This window comes from Zonotrichia leucophrys, chromosome 2, assembly GCF_028769735.1.
Source record: "Zonotrichia leucophrys gambelii isolate GWCS_2022_RI chromosome 2, RI_Zleu_2.0, whole genome shotgun sequence".
Classification (NCBI taxonomy): domain Eukaryota; kingdom Metazoa; phylum Chordata; class Aves; order Passeriformes; family Passerellidae; genus Zonotrichia; species Zonotrichia leucophrys.
In genome coordinates this window covers 63,802,565-63,823,535 of record NC_088171.1, presented here as the reverse complement: position 1 = coordinate 63,823,535, position 20,971 = coordinate 63,802,565, and the positions used below count along the sequence as shown (strand labels likewise).

The window sequence follows — 20,971 nt, the reverse complement described above, 5'->3', positions numbered from 1 at the left end:
TTTTTTCAGCTCAAGTTGAGTTAAGAAGCTAATTCATCTGACATATGTGCAGGGTTGCAATTTTGTGTTTTGGGGGCTTTAACATGCATGCTGCAGCTCAGAAATCTGGCTTACAACTTTCACGTACCAAAAAACTGTAGGACAAAGTGGCTGAAAGTAGTACCCATAAAATAAAAAAGGTGAGAAAGAAGGAAACATATCCCTTCTCTAAGTCACCCTCCGTCTGTCTAATGGGTACCTTACAAAAGGAAAAAACGCTATAAACATAATAAGGTGGTGGCCTGCAGCATCTCAAAAATCTAATTGCAATGAACTTTGTGAACATAAAGATTCCCAGTTTAAGACCAAAACAGGAAACTATATGCTAAATATAACAGCTAATAAAAATATGATAAGCATCTTAAAGACTGAGAGACTGAACAGACTCCTGTCCAAGACTCATGGTTTCTGTCCATTTCAATAGTAGCAACCTGAAAAAATATTTGTACATTGCCATTGACTTGATTCACAGGCTTTACATCACCAAGTTCCTCACTGCAATTCTTAAACATGCAGGCCATTCAAAAATGCGGCTAGAAAATTATTATTTAGCTGTTTAAATGCACTTGTCAAGGTCCAGGAAAAATTGAATTCCTGCCACCTGGGAGCCTCAAAAGCTTACTGTCTTGCCTGGACTCCCCCAAATGCAGCATAACTAGCAAGATGCCTAGCACAAGACCAAAGCTTACCCAAGGCAGTAATAGATTTTTTTTTGTTATCCAGAAAAAGAATGAAGTACAACTCTCCAAGAGTAAAGAAAGTTCTTCCCATAACATACAAATGTGGGAAAGTGCACAGAAGAACATCCCATTCTTGTGGGCAGTGAAGGAAAAAAATAACCTCATCAAAATGCCAGTACACAACATATCCAGAAATATTGTGGAGCATGTATCTCTACCCACTCACATAAGACTGTTTCAAAAATAGGCACAAAATAAGCATATAGTTGAAAGAGCTGATAATTTCTCCAAATTCACTCCCATCATTTTTAATTGAAAAGCATGCACTGCCTCAACACTCATCTGCAAGCAAAGCTAAAAATGAATTGCTTGCAATATATAGTTATCCTAACTTGGCTCAGACAACACAGTATCAAAGTGCAAAACTAAGATTAGTAGATTATGTCAGAATGAGCTCCCATGGTTTATTTTTGAACGCTGTAAATATCGTTAGCCAGTCATCATAGCGTGTGTGTGCCAAAATACGCTAATCTCCTGCAACTATCACGTCATCCAAAAGATGTCAGACCAGAAAGGCAAGCTGCAAGAACTGAAAGCAGAGCACCAGGGACTCAAATACCACAAACCCTCCTGGAGTACAGCAGCAGGCCACAGTTTCTCAACTTCCTATTATTTGCATTTCTTCTCAGTCACAGATCCAAGGCTGCCTTTTTTGCAGAGCAAATCAAGGGAAGAACCTGGCAGAAAAGATGGCAAGAAGCCATGCAGAAAAGACGAAGCAGATTACAGAGGAGAGACATTTAGAAAGGATTAAATCATGGCCCTCAAGTGATGCAATTATGAACTCTTCTGGGGGCATCATCACATTTCTGCTGAACTGATTTTAGCAGTGTCAAAATGTCCAATTCCACCTGTAGCAGTTCTACAGGCACTAAACTGAACCTGACCAGAAACTACTCCAGTTCCAAAGGCCTGACCTAGATGCAGAAAGCATACAGAGACTGCAGTTTAGCTTTCTCACATTGTTTTCAGTGGATTTTTAATCACACAATCCCATTAAAGCCCAATAAAAGGAGGTTTTTGTCCCTCAGATAAAAATAGGGATATCATTTGTGACGCATCAGTCCAGGATGAGACATTTCCTGCAGAAATGCTGAAGCAGCTTCACATCTTCCCCATGTGTACCAATGAAACTATGATTTCCACCTGTGCCTCTTTCCCTGCTTCTGTGCTCAGCCAGGCTGGTCACTGGGAATGGCTTCCTGCAGGAGCATAAATTAAGCCAATAAACTTGGCACGGGAGCAGATGGGGAGCACTCCCAGCATCCGTCTGCTCACAGACCAAGGAGCCGTGATCCCACGCCTGCAGACAGGGTGTTTGGCATGGCTGTGGTCCCAGCACTGCTGAGCTTTGCCACTCATCATGGCCACCCTTGCAGAGCCACTTCAATACAGCAGCATTCTGCAGCTTCAGATGCCTTTTCTGCATAGGAAAGAGTCAGACAAAAAGACAGGACACGCAGAGGGGAGGAGAGCTAGCATATTTTCAAACAAAACCTCACTGCTATAATTAAAGGGTTTATTCCTTTCCCACAGCCCACACTGGAAATACCAGGCCTCTGTCAGATTACTGAAGGAACAACTTCAGAACAGGATGTCATTACACAAGGGAAAGTGTGAAACCCGAGCAAGTGAAACAGCAAATGGTTTTAAACCTTCTACCTACTGCTTCATTGAGGAAACGTTTCTGCGACTGACTGAAATAAACTCACCCCTCCAAATGAAAACCAAGAGCTCCCAAATAAAACCTGCCTGTTACAAACCAAGAAGGACTGCATCCAGTATTCCCAGAAATAATAAGCCAGCAAAACAACAAACCCATCAAAGATCTAAGAGAACACCAAATAGATTTTGGCAATCATATTATTTCCTGTATCTGAATTTCAGTGCCAAGTAATCCTCATGTACTAGACCTGAATTTTACAAGGGGCTTGCAGATTTTAAGTTTCTTGGTGGCTTCCTACCACTTAAAAATGCTTTAAATAAAAAATGGTGGTTCAATACAAAAAGTCTATGTGTACCATGTCCCATCATTCATCAGACATTAAACTCCAGGTACACTTTACCCTTTTCTCTTTTCTCTAAGGTCCTAACAACAGGTTAAAAACTGTCAAGCTGAAGTTTTGGCCTGTGGGGTAGGGACATTTAGGGCCATCAGCACCAGGAAACACTTAAGGGAAGTTCAGGTTTGGCAACACTGAAATTTGCATTAATAGACTTGAATTTTAATGTCCCGTTAATCTTACACAGAGGCAGTCAAATCCATCAGCACTATTGTTTTCAGACTGTCTGCCCACTAAGGCAAACAATGCATCATTTACACTTGGTTTACATTTATAGTTGGGAAGCAAGCCATGCAAAGGACTAAGGGGGAGAAACCAGAGTGTTTTAAATGCAAATTTGGATTTTGAAGAATTGAGTATTCCTCTGCAAATTCCACATCTGCTAGATCACACAAAAGCTGGGTGCTTGTAATAAAAAATAATAAACGTGTCTCTGCTTTTCCTTTCCCTACTTTAAAATTGCCTTTAAAGCCTTCCTTTCACTTGACTGCTGCAAACTGGAAACTTTAGAAATGAAAGCAGCTGGTCTTTCCCCTCCGTCAAGCTGATTGAATTCAGTCACTATACAATAAAAATGGGCAAAAGCAAACCCCAAATCAACCCCCAAAAACATGTTCCACCTCCTCAAGAGCTTTCACTTACGTTCAAGCCAGGAAATAACAGTAAAGTGTATAAACAAAACATAAATTTTAACGTGGATTCTCTTGAGCTTCAGACTATAAGATTTAAAAGTTGACCTACTTTATGTAATACTCCCACAGCTGAGTCATCACAGTATCAACTGGTCTCTATCAGCTGCAGGGTATGATCATCTATTAAAAAAACAGAAGCATCCATACTGAAATGCTTTTTTATTATGTTAAGAATATAACATTAATCTAACAGTCCAGACCGTAACTAGGATGGGGGAAATTTTTGAAGAAAGTTGGAACTACATAAAATAGTCTCTTATAATGCAGATGCCATGCCTTGTAGCAACAGCCTGTAAGCTACAGGATAGAATATTGGAGAAGGCAGCAGAAATACAGATTAGTTCCAACTCTGCCGCTGTTACAGCATGTAGCTTCAGGCAAGTAATTTAGACTTCTTTCTTTTTCATCAAACAATAAAATGGAGGGAATGCTACTGCCTTACAGAATCAGCTGACGTTTATACCACATTTTAGCATATGCATAACATTAGCTATTACTACAGAAAAGGAGGGGGTAATATGTTTTTAATACTGGCTGCGTAGGCCTCACAAGAGAAGGTGAAAGTGCTTAATGAACATTAGAAACTCTTCACAGGGGCCTTGATTCACTCTAATTCACTCTGGGCAGCATCTTACTGCTCCTGGCTTGCAGACCGTCAGAGTGAGCAGGAGTCCATTAGTATCTCAGGGCAAATCATCTGTTGATAGCAAAATAATCATTTAAAGAAAAAAAGTACTTTAATTATTAGTTTCTACTTATGTACTATCCTATAGCCACTTACAACACAATGATGTAGTCTCAAGAGACCAGAAGGAGGTTAAGAGGAACCCAAAAGTAGCTCTCGAGTGCAGCTAGCATCTTCAAGTTTTCCACACAGGAAAAGAAAGACTTGAGCAGCTATGCTGCTGGAATTGTTACAGCAAGTGTGAAAGAGACCCAGCAGAAAAAAGCCCCCAAAGATGATACGAATGAAGATGCAGCTTACACTGAATACTATCTCTGCTGCCAGCACCCTCTTTACATTATTTCTTGTAGGAAGTGGTCAAACTTCGAGCCTGTCATCAGTTGTGGGGATGGGGAAGAGAAATGGCAACGGCTCACAGGAAAAGCAGCAGGGCAGGCAGCTCCAGCTGAAGCCCTGGAGTGCCCAGGGTCAGGCTCCTGCACAAATGCCCCGATGCAGAAGAAGGGGGTGGTGCTGCAGAGTTACCATTCCCCCCACAACTCCCCGAGCCCACATCAAGCGCACCCAAATAAAGAGTATTGTTTCAAAGGCTGCAGCAGGCACCAGAGCTCTCAGATGTCTGCAGCACGCTAATCCTGGCCAGGCCTCGCTGGCCCTCTGTCTGAGGGGCTTACCAGGCCATCCGTAGGTGAAGCGTGTCACCTCATGGCAGACTACAGCACTTTTACTTCTGCAAGGACAAGGAAACAAATCACACGAGGTGACAGTAGTGACATTACTCCTTAATTATACTTCACCATCTGCTACCGTGGCAGAACTGTGCAGGTATTTTAAGGCGGTAATCCAGGTCTGATACTCTGAGACCTAAGCTAGCAAGAACAGAAGATTTGCTATTCGAGCATCACAAAAACGGACAGAAAAATGCACCTGTGAAATTACGTTCAAGACATCAAAGCTTTTGAATCAAGAACTATTAATTCCAAACGCATACTGAACACAGTCTGGCTTCTCAGTGGATGCTTTACAAAGCTGTCAGCTTTGTGAGGCTGGAGCCAAAAGGCAATATTTGATATGTAAAGATGTTTGAGAAGGAGGAGGGTAAAGTGAGAAGAAAGAGTTGTATGAGTCAGCCATGGATCTCTTAAAAATTAAGTGATAGCGTTTTTAAACCACGCAAAAAGAAGATGCATACACGGATTTCCTCATTCCTCGTTTGCCAATCACAAAAGGTAATGCTCCCTAAGTTTAAGGGAACTTTCAATTGCAAGCACTTAAGGAGCAAGGAGCTGAGCCCTGCGAGGGCAGCCCACAACACGGAGGCTTTCCTCCATTGTTCTCACTACCTTCTTGTTTTCAGAATTCATTTTGCAAATGCTGAAAAGAAAAAAGCAGCAGCAGCCTGAACAGGCTCCGCTCCTGACACAAGGCCAGTCTCAGCCGAGGCTGGATGGGGCTCTGAGCAGCCTGATCTAGCAGAGGGTGTCCCTGCCCTCGGCAGGGGGGTTGGAACTAGGTGATCGCCAAGGTCCCCTTCCAGCCCAAACCGTTCTGAGATTCCCCGACTGTGTGACAACTGGCAGTGACGCGAGAGGAGCGGGGCCATGAAGTACCACACTTGGTGCCCGTGCGGCGGCTGTGCCCTCGCTCCTCTGGCGGAGCATCACCTGCGGCCTAGGGGCACCAGGGACCGGGGTGGGCAGCAGGGCCCGACACCGGGACCATTGTTCCAGGTGCAGGGGAAGCTTGTGCTGGCACCGGCGAGGAGGAGGAAGAGGCGGCGGCGCGCTCCGCCGGGCTGCCGTAGCGCCCGAAGGTCACGGGCAGGAGACGTGCCACCACGCGTGTCGCCACAGGGCGACGTGACGGGCGCTCTCCTCCCAGCCCGAAGGCGGCGGCAGGGCGGCCCCGCACCTGCTCACCTGGCCCGGGCCGCCCCCTCGCTCCGTGCCTGCCTCCCTCCCTCCCCCGCGGCGCCGCCGAGCGCTGCCCCGGGGGCTCCTCCCGCCCCCGCCCCGCCTCGCCGCTGACGTCACGGAGGGACGGGGGGGCGCGGTGCTGGGGGGCGCCGAAGGTTCCGCGGTGCGCAGGCCCGTCCCTTTGTGACGTCACGGGAGCGGGGCGAACCTGGCCGGGCGGCGGCGTGGCCGGCGGCCCGCGGGCTCCGTCACAGCCCCGGCAACCTGTTGCTGCTGCCGCCGCCGCCAGCGCGCCCCGCCGGCACCGCCGCCCCCTGCAAAAAAAAAACGAAAATGGGGAGGGGCTGGGGGGGAAAAGAGGAGAAGGGCGAGAAGGGTTAAATAAAAGCGCCGCCGCGAAAGTTGTGAGCGGGAGAGCGAGCACCCCTGCACATTGTCCGCCCTCGTCTCTCCTCCCCGGGAGCCGCGCTCTCGGCCCCTGCCCGGCGGTGCGGGAGCGGCGCCGCATTGTTCGCCCCGGTGAGCCCGGGGGGAGCCGGGCTTTGGGGCGATCTCTCCCCCTCTTCCTCTTGCCCCCCCCTCCCTCCCCCTTTAATTAATAACACCGCGGTTTCCAACCCGTCCCCCGCCCCGCTTTTGTCTGCCTGCCTGGGAAACGTGGACGCCTCGCGTGTTTCGCCAGACTTTCCACCCGCCGTTCCCGTTTCGATGCCATACTTTAAACTCGCCGGCCCCGGGCTCCCCTCTCCTCTGCAATGCGGATGTATTTTAATTCAGAAATTTAGGGGGGTGCGGGGGGGGCTGGAAAGGAGGAGAGGGGCAGCTTCGACATAGCGCGCAGGCCCCCCCTCCCCTTCATCCCCAAAAGCACACACACATCGTTCCACCGCCTCCCCCGGGCAGCGATGCAGCGGGGCGGGCAATCGATAGCGGCAGTCAGCTGGAGTCAACTGCAGTTTTTACCAAATCTATAGAATACCGAGGCAAAGTGTCCCGAAGGTCACCCTCCCTGCCAAGGGACACCCCTCCGCTGAAAGAAATCGGCGCAGGCGACACGACGCGATATAAACTACAACTTTTAAAGCCCCGCATCAAACACGCCCAAAAGCGAGGATTTCTATGTATTTCCCCCCATATCCGCCCCCCAAAATTTGTTGTTTTTTTTTTTTTTTAAATGGAGATAAAAATCATTCTTCGCTCTACTGCATATATGGATAATCCCCTCCGCTTTTCCAAACGTAAGGAAAAACTGTCCTGTGCCAATCAAAACGTAACTGGAGCACGAACAAAAATCCAACTACCCATCCACATTTATATGTTTAAAGGATTAGACAATTACGAGGGATTGGTTAAGCGGCTGAATAAAGAGAGGCAGAAATACAGCCCAGGCTGCGCTGGATTAGCCCAAATTTTCGAGCCATCATAATGAATTATTTTTAAAACAGCACCGAGCCATTTTCCTCATTATTCCAGTCAATCCCGAGGAACGCGCTGCCCGTAAGGCGATCCCCGGCTGCTCCGGTGTCTATCGCAAGGCAGAGCAGCCGAGGATCGCACACAGGAGAAGGGGATGTGGTACTGCGAGAAACCAGCTCGCCATAACCAGACACTCGGCTTCAACTTAAAGGGCTTCCAACAACCACCGCCGCCGCTTCACCAGACGGGGACAGACACACGTACATAATAAAGAAAAAAAAAAAAAAAGAAAAAAAAGAAAGCCCAACCCCAAAAAAATAAAACATCAACCCCCAAAAAAACAACAACAAACCTATTTTAGCATGCAAAAGCACAGAATTAAGAAAACCGCTTGAAAATGCAGTTCGGTGACACATCGGGGCAGCCCCCCGAGCTCCTCGCGTTTCATCTAAAACTAGATTATGATTGTGTCATTTGAGGTCAATACATTTATTCACTGGAGGAATCGCTACACAAATCTGGTTTTATAACCGAACTGGATAGCAGGCTTCCCTGTTAAAAGGGGCCTCTGAAACTCCCCCACCACACCACAGAAAAATCAAATTCAGCATCACATTTGTTCCCAAAGCCTTAGAGCTGCAAGATTAGCTATAAACTTGACATTCACTGCCATTTCCTAAAACTGAGAGTCAAACGATGTATGTTATGACCACTTACGTATTTCTTTTGAATTATATTCCTCTTGGGTCTTTCTTTGCTCATTCTGGTATCCAAATTCTGATTGCAAAAGGGGACAATTGCTTCATGAATTAAAGCCGAGACAATTAAAAAAAAAATTTAAAAAAATACCGAAAAAATCCAGGGGGGAGGGGGTTGTTTGTAGTGGTATCTTGTAATCCGACTTTCTTTCCTCACAATGTGATTCTCCTAGCAATAAATCCGAGAAACGGGGGACGGAAGAAAAAAAATAAAAGACGAATACGAAGGAAACAAAAAAAAAAATTCACTTTAGTGAAGCATTATAATGGAAAATTTCCCCCTAAACACAAAAAACGACGCCCTTGATATCCCCTTTTCTCTTTTTCAAGCCGCCTAAGCGATCTGCAGGTCCTTAGTGTCAGAGCTGTAGTTACATCTTGGAGGAGGAAAGGGGCCGGGAGGAGAAGATAAATAATCGGGACGTTGGAAGTCACGTTTGTGCCGCTGCAGCAGGGAAAGCGGCAGGGAGAACTCCAGCAGCGGCGGCGGCGGCTCCGGCGGCAGCAGCGGCGGCGGCGGCGGCAGCGAGGGCTGCACGCACCGTGTGTGTCTCCGCTCCTCCAGCTCCCCCCCTAACCAATGAGAACAGCTCTCCGCCAGCAACTTTAAATGGACCTGGCTCTTTTTTTTTTTTTTTCCCTCCCCTCCTCTGTTGTTAATATATATGTCTGCGTGCGTGCGTGCGCGCGCGCGCGTGTGTGTCTGTGTGTATATATATATATATATATGTATGTATGTATGTATGTATGCGTGTGTATATATATATACACACACGGCACACACACATACATGCATACACCGCCTAGGGCTCGCCCTTAATTCCCAACCGGGGCAGCAGCCGCAGCGCCCGGCCCCTCGCCGCGCTCAGCGCATGCAACAGGCCTCGCTGAACACTCCATGCGGGTCAAGCGTCATGCGCTTCCCTGTCCCAACCCCCACCCCTCTTCCCACCTCCCTTCTTTCGGCATTTAAGCGTGGCCACCCGGCAGCCAAGGTCGCCGCGAGCCCTACGCCGAAACCCGAGCCCGGAGTTTGAAGACGGTCCCTCAAAAGCGCAGCACGCTCTGTCGCCGTGCCCTGCCCCCCTCCCCGCCCCGCTGCAGCCTCCTCACTCCTCCCGCCTGCCAAGGGCTGTCCTTCCGCTCCGTCCTTGCGCCCGCCGCGCCTCCCCCGGCTTCGGCACGCACGGGGGGCCCGCCGCACGAGCAGCACCTGAAAGTCACGTTTGGCCGCGCAGGCCCCAAGAATTGTCCTTGCTCGTGGGGAAAGTTGTAGTTCCCTCGCCACAAAATGGCGAACGGCGGAGAACTACACCTCCCGGCGTGCGCCGCGCGGCCGGCGGCCGATTGGCTACTGGGCACGGAACCCCCTTCGCCAGGCTCGTCCTTCCCCAACACCACCCCCCCACCACGTTGGTTTCCCCCCCCCCCGCTTGTCTCCCCCAATTTCCCCCCTCCGCGGCGCTCGGTGGTAGAGGCTGGGGGGGGGCAGAGGGCGGGGGAGAGGCACGACTGGAGAGGGAGGAGGAGGAGAAGGGCGAGGGGGAAGTTTATTGGGAATCGCTGACAGGGAGTGGGGAGGCAGGCAGGCGCCGCGGGAGGCTGCAGGCAGAGCGCGGGGATTAATGTGTCTGGGTTGGGCTGGGAAGTGGCGGCTCGAAAACTTCGTGTCTGCGTGCTGCGCCCGCCGAGGAGGCGGCGGTCTGGGTCTGCCGGACAGACAGACAGACGGACTGCCTGCTGTGCGGGCGGGCGGTGTCAGCTCGGGACGCGCTGCGGGCTGGGCTGCGCCGTGCGGGGCCCGCTCGGTGTCTCCACGGTGTGCCGAGGTCGCGACTCTTGCGCCGCCGCCGCCGCGCCGGGGCTGCCCCGCGGGAGCTGGGCCGGTGGCCCGGAGCGCCCGGGAATAACCTTCCTGTGAGGATGGATGGATGGATGTGTGTGTGTGTATGCTTTTAAACGCCGCCGAGAGCCCGGCGGCTGCCCAGGAGAACGGCCCGTCCTCCCCCAGGGCTGGTCGGCGCCTGCTGCCCCAGCCCGCGGCTCCTGGAAACTCCCGGTGGTGCGAAATCCCGAAGTTCCAATTCTCGATTAATTTCACGTGTAGTTTTTCTTTCATTAAAACAAAAAGAAAGTAAACTGTTAGCGGAGGTGGAATGTACTTCTTCAGCAAAAGCCCAGCAGTTCCTTAATGGTGGGTTAAGGTGTTGGAGCAAGCAAGCGAGCAGAGAGGAGGGTCACGAAGTTGATGAGGGCACTAAAGCACCTTCCCTACGGAGACAGGCTGGGAATGTTTGGGGCTGCTCAGCCTGGAAAATAAAATATTCTGTAGAGACTCCATATTGTTCAAAGCCAGGTTGGAGAAGGCCTTTGAGCATCCTGACCTAGAGGGAATTGTCCTTTCCCAGGACAGCGGGAGCTATAACTAGGTGATCTTTAAGGTTTCTTCCAACCCCTAATATTCCTATTCTATAATTATATCTCCTCTAGGGACAGGGAGGAAAGAGTGTCATTAATGATCTCCCTTGGTGTGAGGTATCACCGTACCCAGTTGGTGTTTGTGCTTTTCTGTAGGACTCACCTAATGACTACTCCTGGGTGATGCTTTAGGGGCTTTACGCTGTTTTCCACATGCAGGTTTTATGTTCAGTTCCCTTCTGGAGAGTATTATATCTGCCCCACAGGAATGGCAATTTTCGTGCAAGACCCTTGAGTGGCGGTGTTCAAAGTCAGGAGAGCAGGACACAGAACTTGTGACTAGTACCTAGTTTTGAGTCTTCACAATGAGGCTGAAATGAATAGGACAAGGAGACCAGCTCCATTTTGGACGCCTTTATTGAGTGGTCAGCTCTGGGTGGTGGCTAGAGGAGGAGGCACACAGTTTTGCCCCACAGCAGAACTGGGGCTTCTATCCTCACTGGCATGCCTAGGAAAACAGATTTTGGCTCCTCATCCAGGGTCCTCATTCTGACCCAGTTCTAGTCAGGTCATGGTGACATCTAAAGCCTTGCTGGTGCAGTAGGAGAACTTTTCGCTAGTAGGACCCATTGCTTAGTTCCTTGGATCTTCGGCCAGCTCGTTGTTTTTAGGGTCTGTCGTTGGATTTTCTTGACTGTCTCTTAGTTTGCATATTTTCCTGGGGATGTTACCCCACGCCACGTTGGGAAGCGGAGGAGGCAGTACCCACCAGATGCAGCAAAGTTACTGGTAGGGTAAGGGGATTAATGGGGGGGGGTAACTTAAAGGTTTAACATTTAACAACAATTTAAATAACTCAATTAGCTTGTTACAGTTGCAGATTAACACTAACAACTCTAATTGTATTGACTTGTGAACTTGTTCATGACAACACCATCCTTCCTCGCTTATGTAAATAAGTGGCCGTGGTGTTCTCCCTTTACCTTAGAATTACATTGCAAATAATGTGTAAGACCCTGAATGGAGAAAATAAAGTTATGTCATAATTTCTCTTTTCCCTTAACTTCTTCGTGTTTATTGCTCATTGTTTCAGGACTCTTTTCCTAATCTTGTTTAATAAAAATTGGGGTATAAAATGGTCTGTGCTTGGCCTCATCCAGTATCAAAGCTTTTAGGATAATACTCCTTGTGTGATCAGGTTAGTCTTCTGAAGCCTTTCCATCAGGTGTCTTACGGGAAAATGTAGATTCCTTCTTAAGAGTAAGTCTAAAGTGAGGTTTTCGTTCCTTGAAATTGGAAATACGTACATTTCTCATGGGACTGTTTAACTTCCTGTCCTCACTTGTTTTTATTAAGGTGCTTATGTAGCATGAAGGTCTAGGACATCCTTGGAAAAATAAATGCTTTTGTCTTGGCTTTTCTTCAATTAGTAACAACGAGTCTGTGCTTCTCCAGGAGACATTTTGGAAATCCAGAAGAGACAAAGATGGCCATTCATGTAATTCTGAGTCAACAGCTGAGCAAAAAGTTTTTATGGAAAACCTACCTGGCTTTTTTCAGATGGCATAAGGTAGCAAACCCAGCTATTCCCCCGCCCCTTATTTTGGAGATTGCTTCCTGAGTGATCTTAAAAGTCTCGGTGTTGCTATGTTTGCTGCTGGCTTTTGTGCCATGTGTTGAACAAGAGCTTACTGTCAGTGCAAACTAATGAATTTTCTTCTCGAGGCTGGGTGGCAGAAACCTTTCCCATAGATCCGTGGCTCTATTTACATTTGTGTTCTGTTACACAGAGCATTGTATTGTGCACATGCTGGCTATCGTGTATCCGCCGTGGGTCTTGCCTTTCAGCTCCAGCTTGTGTACATTTTGGGGACTGACCTTTTAAATACTGACGCTGGACTGGCTTGCAAAATTAATTAAATGCTGGTACAATAGCACTTAGTATCATAGGTTAACTGCTATTGATGTCAGTGTTTGCAATTACATTTGATCACTTTTTTTTCTAGTTTCATTGTGACTTTCATCATGGTCACTTCTAACTGTAACTCTGCTTGAAGATGTTTGAAAAGTGACTACTGCTAGCAGGATAGAGATTCCTTGTTCCTTTTTCTCTTTGTTTCCTTCTTACTCATTTCTTCATTGTAAATAATACTTTTACAGGAATTACACACATTTGCAAAGGAGCTCCCAAACTGGATTTATGTGTTCTACAACTAGTTTTTAGTCACTGTCCAGTGTCAACCTTTCCAACAACCTCAGTGGTCTGAATACAATACTATTGTACAAAAAACTTTGGGGATTTTTTGTTTCTTTGGGTTTGTTGGGGTTTTTTGTTTTGGGTGGGAAGGGGGATTTCTTGGTTTGCATAGTTTGTTTAGGATCAGGGTGTTGGGGGGAGGGGTGAGGATATTGTGGATTATTTCTTTGCATGAGCCTAACACATTTGATACATGGTTCACTTGGACTTGTGCATACTAAGCATCCCAGGTGCAGTTACCTCTGAGCAAGACATGAAATATGGTCACTTTCTAGCATATAATATAACTTTCCAGCATGCAATTCAGTGAAAAGTGAAAGGAAATTTCATTCAAAAGGAACCTTGGTGATACCTCTCCAGCTACTAGAGTTTACATAATATGTGCCTAGTTCACATCTCAATGAAGATAAAATCCATCTGAGGTTATAGGAAAAGAGCATTCATCATGGCTGACTTGCCTATGACTGTATTTTTTTTTTTTTAATTTTATTAGGGGACTACTGCTCTTGGCACTTTTGGACTTGGAAGGCAGTTATATGTGCAGATTGGTTTGTGGTGTCCTCAGAATTCTGGGGCAAGAGTTTTAGTAAGTTAATGTGGAAGGTCCTGCTATGGGTGCTAGCCAAAACAGGTTAAAACTAATAAAAAATAATATGTAGTTCATAAGGAAAAATATATAATTTTTAAAGTTTTTTGGTTCTTCTCTCTTCTTATTGGTCAAACAGATAAAACAATAGGCACAAGCAGTATGGGGAAGGCAGAAAGAACATGGAGTGAACTCATGTGAGCCACAATTCCCCAGTGGGCAAACAAAGGGCTTGATGCCAGACAAGTTGGGCCATAAAAGAGCCTGGTCCTGGGGGCAGGCTGTGATTCCATGTGGACAGATGGCTGCTTACCAGTTCATAAAGATCACTTCTGGATACCTTTCCTTCAACTCTTATTTTCCTGAATTATGCCACAGAAAAGATAAGATTAAATTCTCTAGTGTCAAACAGATTTCCTACAATTGAAAGTGATGCAGCTTTGAATTCTGAGACCTTATATCTTATGCGGATTAAAGCAAAATGCTTTTTACATTGAGAAGGATGAAGGTGAGAGAGGGTTGGTAGCTTTGTGCTACAGAACTTGCTTCTGGCCCTGGAATCTGGTTGGCCATCTGCAGAGATGTATGGGGAATTCTCAGGGGTTTTTTTTAAGGTTTGAATGACTTCTTGGAAGCTTGGTGGAGTAGGTAAGGAGACTTTAAAAGTGGACCCCCAGGTCTGTCAAATCAACGCACATTCCTACAGAGTAGCTTTTTGTGTGACAAGCAATGACAGCATTTATGTATAGCATATTTTGTTTCATGTTTGAGAAGATGGAACTTTACCCCAGGCGGACAGCTCTTCCTTCTAGCAACTCAGAAGGATGTGGAGGCCATCAGAGAGAGACCTCAGCCTGCAGATCGCTTGCCACTGGCTTGAGTTGATGCCTAGACCTGGCATTCTGGTTTCCACATTTCCTTATTGGGGTTCCCCTCCACTTCCAGTCATGCTTTACATCCCAGCTGTCCTGTATTCATAGTCTGCCTTATTGTTTAGCTTTGGTCTTTAAAGCTCCATAACACATTGCATAATATTGGAGTAGAATATTAAAAATACATTGCAATACTTATTTAGGAGAAAAGCAGCTACTGCAGTGAATTAATCCTTTGGGGAAGAGGGAAGTGGAACTTTCTTTTATTTGTTCCCACGGGGAAATAGAGATACGAGTAGCCAGTTACTGGTAATCAGTTTGGCCACTTCCCCCCAACCTCTTTTACTTGTGAAATATATGTGTAAATGTATGTGTTTGTTAAATATTTACATAAAATGCAAACATAATGACCATGCAACACAGAAAGCTGCTGAACATGCAAGGTGTTGCCTCTGCATCTGGGCTCAGGGTTTCCCAACAGGCAGCTTCCAGCATGCACTTAGGCTCTACATGTGCAGTAGGTTCTGCATCACATGCACAGAGGGTGGATTCATGCACTGTGGATTTATGCACATGATTTAAAGGCCTCTGGGTAATTGAGACGTGGTGCCTGGCATCTCCAGGATCCTTGCAGCCATACATGCACGTGCAGGCAGACACTCCACAGATGGTCAGAGTGAAAGGATATTAAAGTGGCTAAGTTAAGCGCTCAAAAGTTACGAAATGCCAGAATTGGGGAAATGCTTGTGCAGTATTAATCCTATCCATACATCTATATATTGCTTTGTAATAATCTTAAAATAGATTACACACCTTTCCCCCCACCTCCATAGAAAGATTGGGTTTATCTGGTGCATTAAGTGAGCCTGCTCTGGGGATGAATTAGAGTACATGCTGAAGGAGAGAGAGTGTTGTCTGTTGAACTCTTACCCTCCTGTGTTCCTGTGAGTGTAAGGAGGGAAGACATAATCTCATTGTTAAGGCAGCTGAATGTTGCTTTGGAGAAGCTGATCCTCTGCCAAGAAGTGTGATGCTGGGTAAACCATTTACATCAATCTTTTAATAGTGGCCAGGTCAGCACTACTAATTTGTACATAAATAGCTACAGTTGTCAGGTGGGTGATGAGTTGTGGCTTGTGACTATCATAGCTCTTGGATCCAAATCTCCTAGTGTGCAGGATACTTTGTTCTCCCACTTGAAAATGTAGAAGAGGAGATGGGGAAATAATAATGTTTGTAGTTGTTAAAGTGTTCCTGTCGTAGCTCCTGCATCATTCCTCATTTTATGGGTTGTCTTAGGACTGCACTTGTGCATCTGCACCAAAGGCTGCTGGAAGCTGTATCTTTTGAATGCAGAATAGGCAGTGTTTAATGCTAGCAAGACCTGGATTTTAGGTATTTTGAAAGTCTTCAGATCCTCATTTCTGACTGCCTCAGTTTACAGACTGTAAAATGGAATTAATACATTCCTTTAGCACACAGAACTGATGGAAACATATCACTTGTGGACTGCCATGATGTTCTCGGAGCAAGCACTGCAGAAAAAGCACCACAAATCTCTTAATTTGGCTCTTTGTCTTCCTTTTCTCTATTGAATTTAGTACTTTAGTACTTTGTCAGCTTTTCTTTTCTTTGAATTTTATTTCACTCCTTTTTACAGCTAGCAATGTAAGGTTGCTTGTCCTTGCCACATTGTTCAGCATTTACTGCAGTTTGCTCAGTTGCCCTGCATCTGTTGAGATGTAGGATTGTGGGACAGTAACCCCTGAGGCACAGAAGCTTGAACAAAATCCTCAGAAGTGCACAAGCTTGAACAAAAATTGTCAAATTGATATGAACTTCTGATTTTGTTTCAATGCAAGTTGCTGCATAAACTCTAATCTTGCATGAATGTGAATTGTTTTAGTTGAATTAGTAGTTTAAACCATTTCATTAAATTGAAGTAAGAGGCTTTTACATGGAGATAAGAGCTCTATGAGGAAGAAGGGGAGCAGGAGTGTCTTAGTGAAAGGAAGAGGGGGTGGAGAGAAGCTCTCCATCCTTCTTCCTCCTCTTCTTCTTACTTCTCTGCTTGTTTGAAAATCTCTCTTTCCTCCTCCTTTCTCTCCCTCAGCCTTTTGAAGAGCCATGGGGAAGATCAGGCTTGTGGAACTAATACTCTCAAAGTTGTGACCAGAGAACAATGTTGATGGGCAAGGGGAGATCCTCTCTGCGGCCAAAAGACACATGGGGCAGTGCTGGAGCAGGGGAGGGAAAGATGGCTGCCTTGCCAGTATTCCACTGGTGAAAAGTGGCATGGGAATGGGGGAAGAATTGAGAGGAGGAAGTGGAGGGTGGGACTGGAGTGCAGAAGCAGGTAGGTTGTGAGATTGGAGGACTGGGGAACAGGGCAGGGAGTAGGTAGATGGAAAGGGGCAAAGGCTGGTTTTGCTGTAGGAGTTGAATCCAGTGATTTTGTGGGAGGAAGGGAAGAGGCAGCACAGGTTTTGGTGCTCCAGGGTGGACTGGAGGCTCTAGGGACTCCCAGTTCAGCCAGTAGGATTCCATAAATCTGTCATTTGCATTCTGCTTTTCCTGTCTGCGCATCAGCTGTCTGGGCAGAGCCTGTCTTCCAGGGCTGGATTTGCAAAGAGAGAGAGTACACAGGGCTCTGAGATGAGATGCTGCATGCTGAAGCCCATCTGCATGGGCAGTATTGATGCTCCTCCCAAGCACAGGACACACTCACTTTTCCTGTTCAGAAAACCACCCAGCTCGGTTGCCCAGAGCTGATTCCAGCCAATGAATAGCATGGGAAAATGGTGAATCAGGCATTGAGCCTGGCTCCAGTGCTGGCAGGGTCTATGCTGCTGGCATCCAATTTACTAGCCAAAAATTAGCCATCATTTTGCCTTGTAACTGACCATAAATTCCAGATGTTTGAAACATCATTTGTATTATAGCCAAGTAGAATCAATTTTGAGCCTGGTGGGAGCTGTGTTTTTAATAAAAGGCCATGTTTGTAACTAATCAAGTAACACACACAGTGATGGCTCCTACTGAAAAGGCAGAAGCATCAAGTTATTGTAGTCATAAGGAAGGTTATCAGGCCATTCATTGTTCAGTAACAGTATAGAAAAGGCCTGATCCTACAAAGTGCTGAGTGCTCTCAATTGCTTTTGATTTTTGACCAGTTTTTGAGGTACCCCTGCAATGCACAGTGTCAACACCATGTAATCATTAAGCAAAGAGCGGAGTGTAGGAAATAAAGTGTGAGAACAGCTTGCTTGTTCTTAGGAGTGGCTTTTATTGCCCAAAAAGTGGGGTATATTTACTTCTTGTTTGTGATAGACAGTTTATTAACTTCAGTGGTGGTCTTTGTTTTTTATTGAATTTGTAATATGTGCTGGCTTTGGATGTGCAGTTTCAGTCTTCTGCTGATGTGAGATGGAATTTGTGCTCTGTTTGGCTCTTGCCATGTCTTCTGTCAGTTCAGTGCCTGTGTTAGCAGGGATGATGGTATGTAGTAACTTGGTGTGAGAGGCTAAGATAAAACCCCAGCTGTTTCTTAAGATATCGCCTGCTGTTATCAAGAGGCTCAGGTTAGCAATTTTAAGTGTTACAAGGACCTATGTTTTGAACTGCTTTCCTGAAGAGAAGGTAGAAATGTACATGCCTGGCTATTTTAGGAATCATTCTTTCTTGAGTGTGCTTATGCTTTATGAAATGTGGGTTCAGGGAATGTGGGTAATAAAGCTGAATTATCATCCTTGAGTGTTCGTAGATTAAGGATATTGTGTACAAGTGAGTCATGGTAAAAGCTGACTTAGGTTTTAAATACCAGCAGCAGCAACAACAACAATAGAGAATGGCTAGCCCAACCAAGTGTCAGTCACACATCACTGTGATTCTCAAGGGATTTGGGTACAGCTGAAGACTTGCCTTCTTCACTGACATGGATGCAACACACCAGCAGCCAGCCAGCTTCCACGATCCCTCCTGCTGACCAGCCCATGAAGAAATAGCTATCTGCCAAACAAGCTGTTTGTTTTATTTCAAAGCCCCAGTGGGCCCAGCCCTTCCTGCCTAGCAGCTGCAGCAGGCTCCATTCCTGCTCTCTGCCTGGCCTGGGAAGAGATTGCTCATTGGCCCAGGAGAGTGGTTCTCCATAATTGGCTTGTGAGGAATGCTGTGTGAGAGGAATTGGCCTTTCTTTTAAATTGTTTGTTTTATTAAAGTTTGTTTATTAAAGTGAATATCTGGTAACAATAGAAACATGTTTTTTGAAGCCTGTGTATTGCCAAGAGAGCAGGAGAGAGCACTATCAGGTTATTGCTTCCCCAGGATCAGAAGTACACAGGCAGCTCTGCAGATCCTTGTGGGCAGCACCTTTGTTCTTCCCTCTTCCCCTTGAACTCTGATGCATCTGCTGTAGTCGTCACTCCCTGCATCTCTGCAGGGGCCACAGGGATGTGGGAGTTGCTCCACTTGTGGCATTTCTGACAATCAGAGGTTAGCTCTGTACTGCAGATTGAAGGGGTACCAAAGCTAGCTTTGAACAAGCCAATCTGAGTGCCTCTGGCAGTCTGGCTGATGAAGCAGAGGGGTCTGGGCTGCTCATTTATACCACTAAAAAGTATGATTGTTTGCCCTTGGAAGGTAAATTAACCTGAGATGGTAAATTAGTGCAGAAAGCCAAGTCTGCCTCTAGGAGCCAAGACAGTTTAACCAACTTTGCACCATGCATGTACCCAGTGTGTTGTGTCCATTAATTAAAAGTTTTGAAACTGACAGTAAATTAAAAAAAAAAAACAAACAAAGTTTGTCATATTGAGTTCCTATATAATTCTTTCATCAGTTGACAGGAGAATATTGCACCTGCAGCTGTCACAAAAAGTGTGGGCAACAGCCCTAGTAGCCCTTTCTAGTAAGAGGGTGCCTTAAATATGGTTACATAAACTGTAATATGTCAGCTTGCCTATCTGGGATATGATATGGTTCCTCTTGTGAACCCAGGAAGATCAATTTTAAACCCAAGCTAATCTTGTTCAGAATTTATGGCTTTTGGAACTGGAGCATCTCATCACTGTATAATGATACATTTGTATGTTGTAGTTTCTCTGCATGGAACTCAACAGAAATAATCTCAGGCTTTCTTAGCAAACCTTTCTGGATGAGGGAATTGTCTGGATGTGAGGGAATGGCGTGGGAACACTCTTATGGACCAGTGAGTCAAAGACTGGAATTCCCTGTATAAACCAGTAATCTGTCTGGTGAGTTAACGTGCTCAGAGCTGCAGTGGTTTGGGTTTGTTGACACACTTCTCAGTGAGACTGGTGTTATTCAGTTTTCTGGCTGGGACTGACTTTGGAAGCCGAGTGAAACAAATGTTCCTAGGGAGAAGCATGAACTGAAGGCTTGAGGTTAAAGCAAAATATCCTTTGCTGGCCTTGGAAGAGAATAGCAAAAGTGGTGATTTTTAAATCCTGTCTGTGAGATCAGTGTTAAAAGCCTTGTGTAATGTGGTTAGGTCTGTGTCTAAAGTGTGTGTAGGTGCTGTGTCCTCGTAGTCACAGCAGGGATTTCTGCTTGGTTTGTGACTTGGCTCAGTCTTTAAATGGACACTGAACTGTTTTCTTCTGTAGCTCTCTGTATTCTGCTCTTGTTGGACAACCAGACTTGCCATCCCACTGTGATCCAGTAGCTCAGCTGGATCAACTGAAATTTTTGAGGGCAGGGTTTAGGATGGGCTTCTCCACTGAGGAGAATTCATCAGTGTCCCGTTGCTCATTGTCCCGTGTGCTGCAGAAGCCTTCCTGCAGGGCTCTTCCCCTGGCAATCCTCAGAGCACAGGTGGAGATCCCTACCAGCAGCCAGGGGCTTCCTAGTGCATGGATGTTTCCTCCTCAGCCATTTATGCTGCCGGTGGGGAGAGAATTTCTCACCTCTTGTGTGGCAGACCCTTTTCGGGACAGTGAGGGTTTGTGAGATGGACAGGATGGGTTGCTAAGGGACTCTGAGTTGGCTGATTGTCACCATATCAACTGACCCGGAATGGCCCTGGGTGAAGCCTGCTGGATGTCACCGCCTGCTCTTTGCCACCCATTCTTTTCTGCCTTGCCTTCTCCTGTCTTGCTTCCAGGCTGCCTGCTTCAAAAGGAAAAAGGGGGAAGCTGAAGAGACCTGTACTACTGGTTATTTGATGTAGATTTTGCTAAAATGGACTGACACATACATACACTTCTGGCTGGTGGTAGCTGTGCATGAATAAACATAATTACCCGTGGCTGTGATGTGGTATCTAGCTACTGTAGATGCAAAGCATGAATTTAATAACTGTGTATGGTGAAATGGTTATAAATGCACGACTGTGCAGTGTAGACAGGGCCTGATATATCACTCATTTGTACATTTGTAATTAATTGTAGGAACAAGATTGTTCTTTGCATGTGTTCTTTCTTTGCTGCCAAGCACGACAGAGAACTATAATGATCTTATACCTTAAGCTTGTAATAAAATATTGTTGGTTACCTAGCAAAGAAATTTCTTA

At 46.3% G+C, this 20,971-nt stretch overlaps 1 protein-coding gene across 2 annotated transcripts in view; it reads right to left on the bottom strand.

Moving 5' to 3' along the window:
• The window catches only part of JARID2 (jumonji and AT-rich interaction domain containing 2), a 210,919-nt gene extending 201,780 nt beyond the window's left edge, over nucleotides 1-9,139 (bottom strand). The window contains exon 1 of one of the 2 annotated variants that reach the window (XM_064705208.1): nucleotides 8,269-9,139. In XM_064705208.1, coding sequence (XP_064561278.1) covers nucleotides 8,269-8,313 — 45 coding nt within the window. In that variant the 5' untranslated portion in view covers nucleotides 8,314-9,139. Of the gene's footprint in view, nucleotides 1-6,783; nucleotides 6,852-8,268 lie in introns of those variants that run through there. The other variant, XM_064705209.1, reaches the window with a different exon arrangement.
• Nucleotides 9,140-20,971: the final 11,832 nt, after the last annotated feature.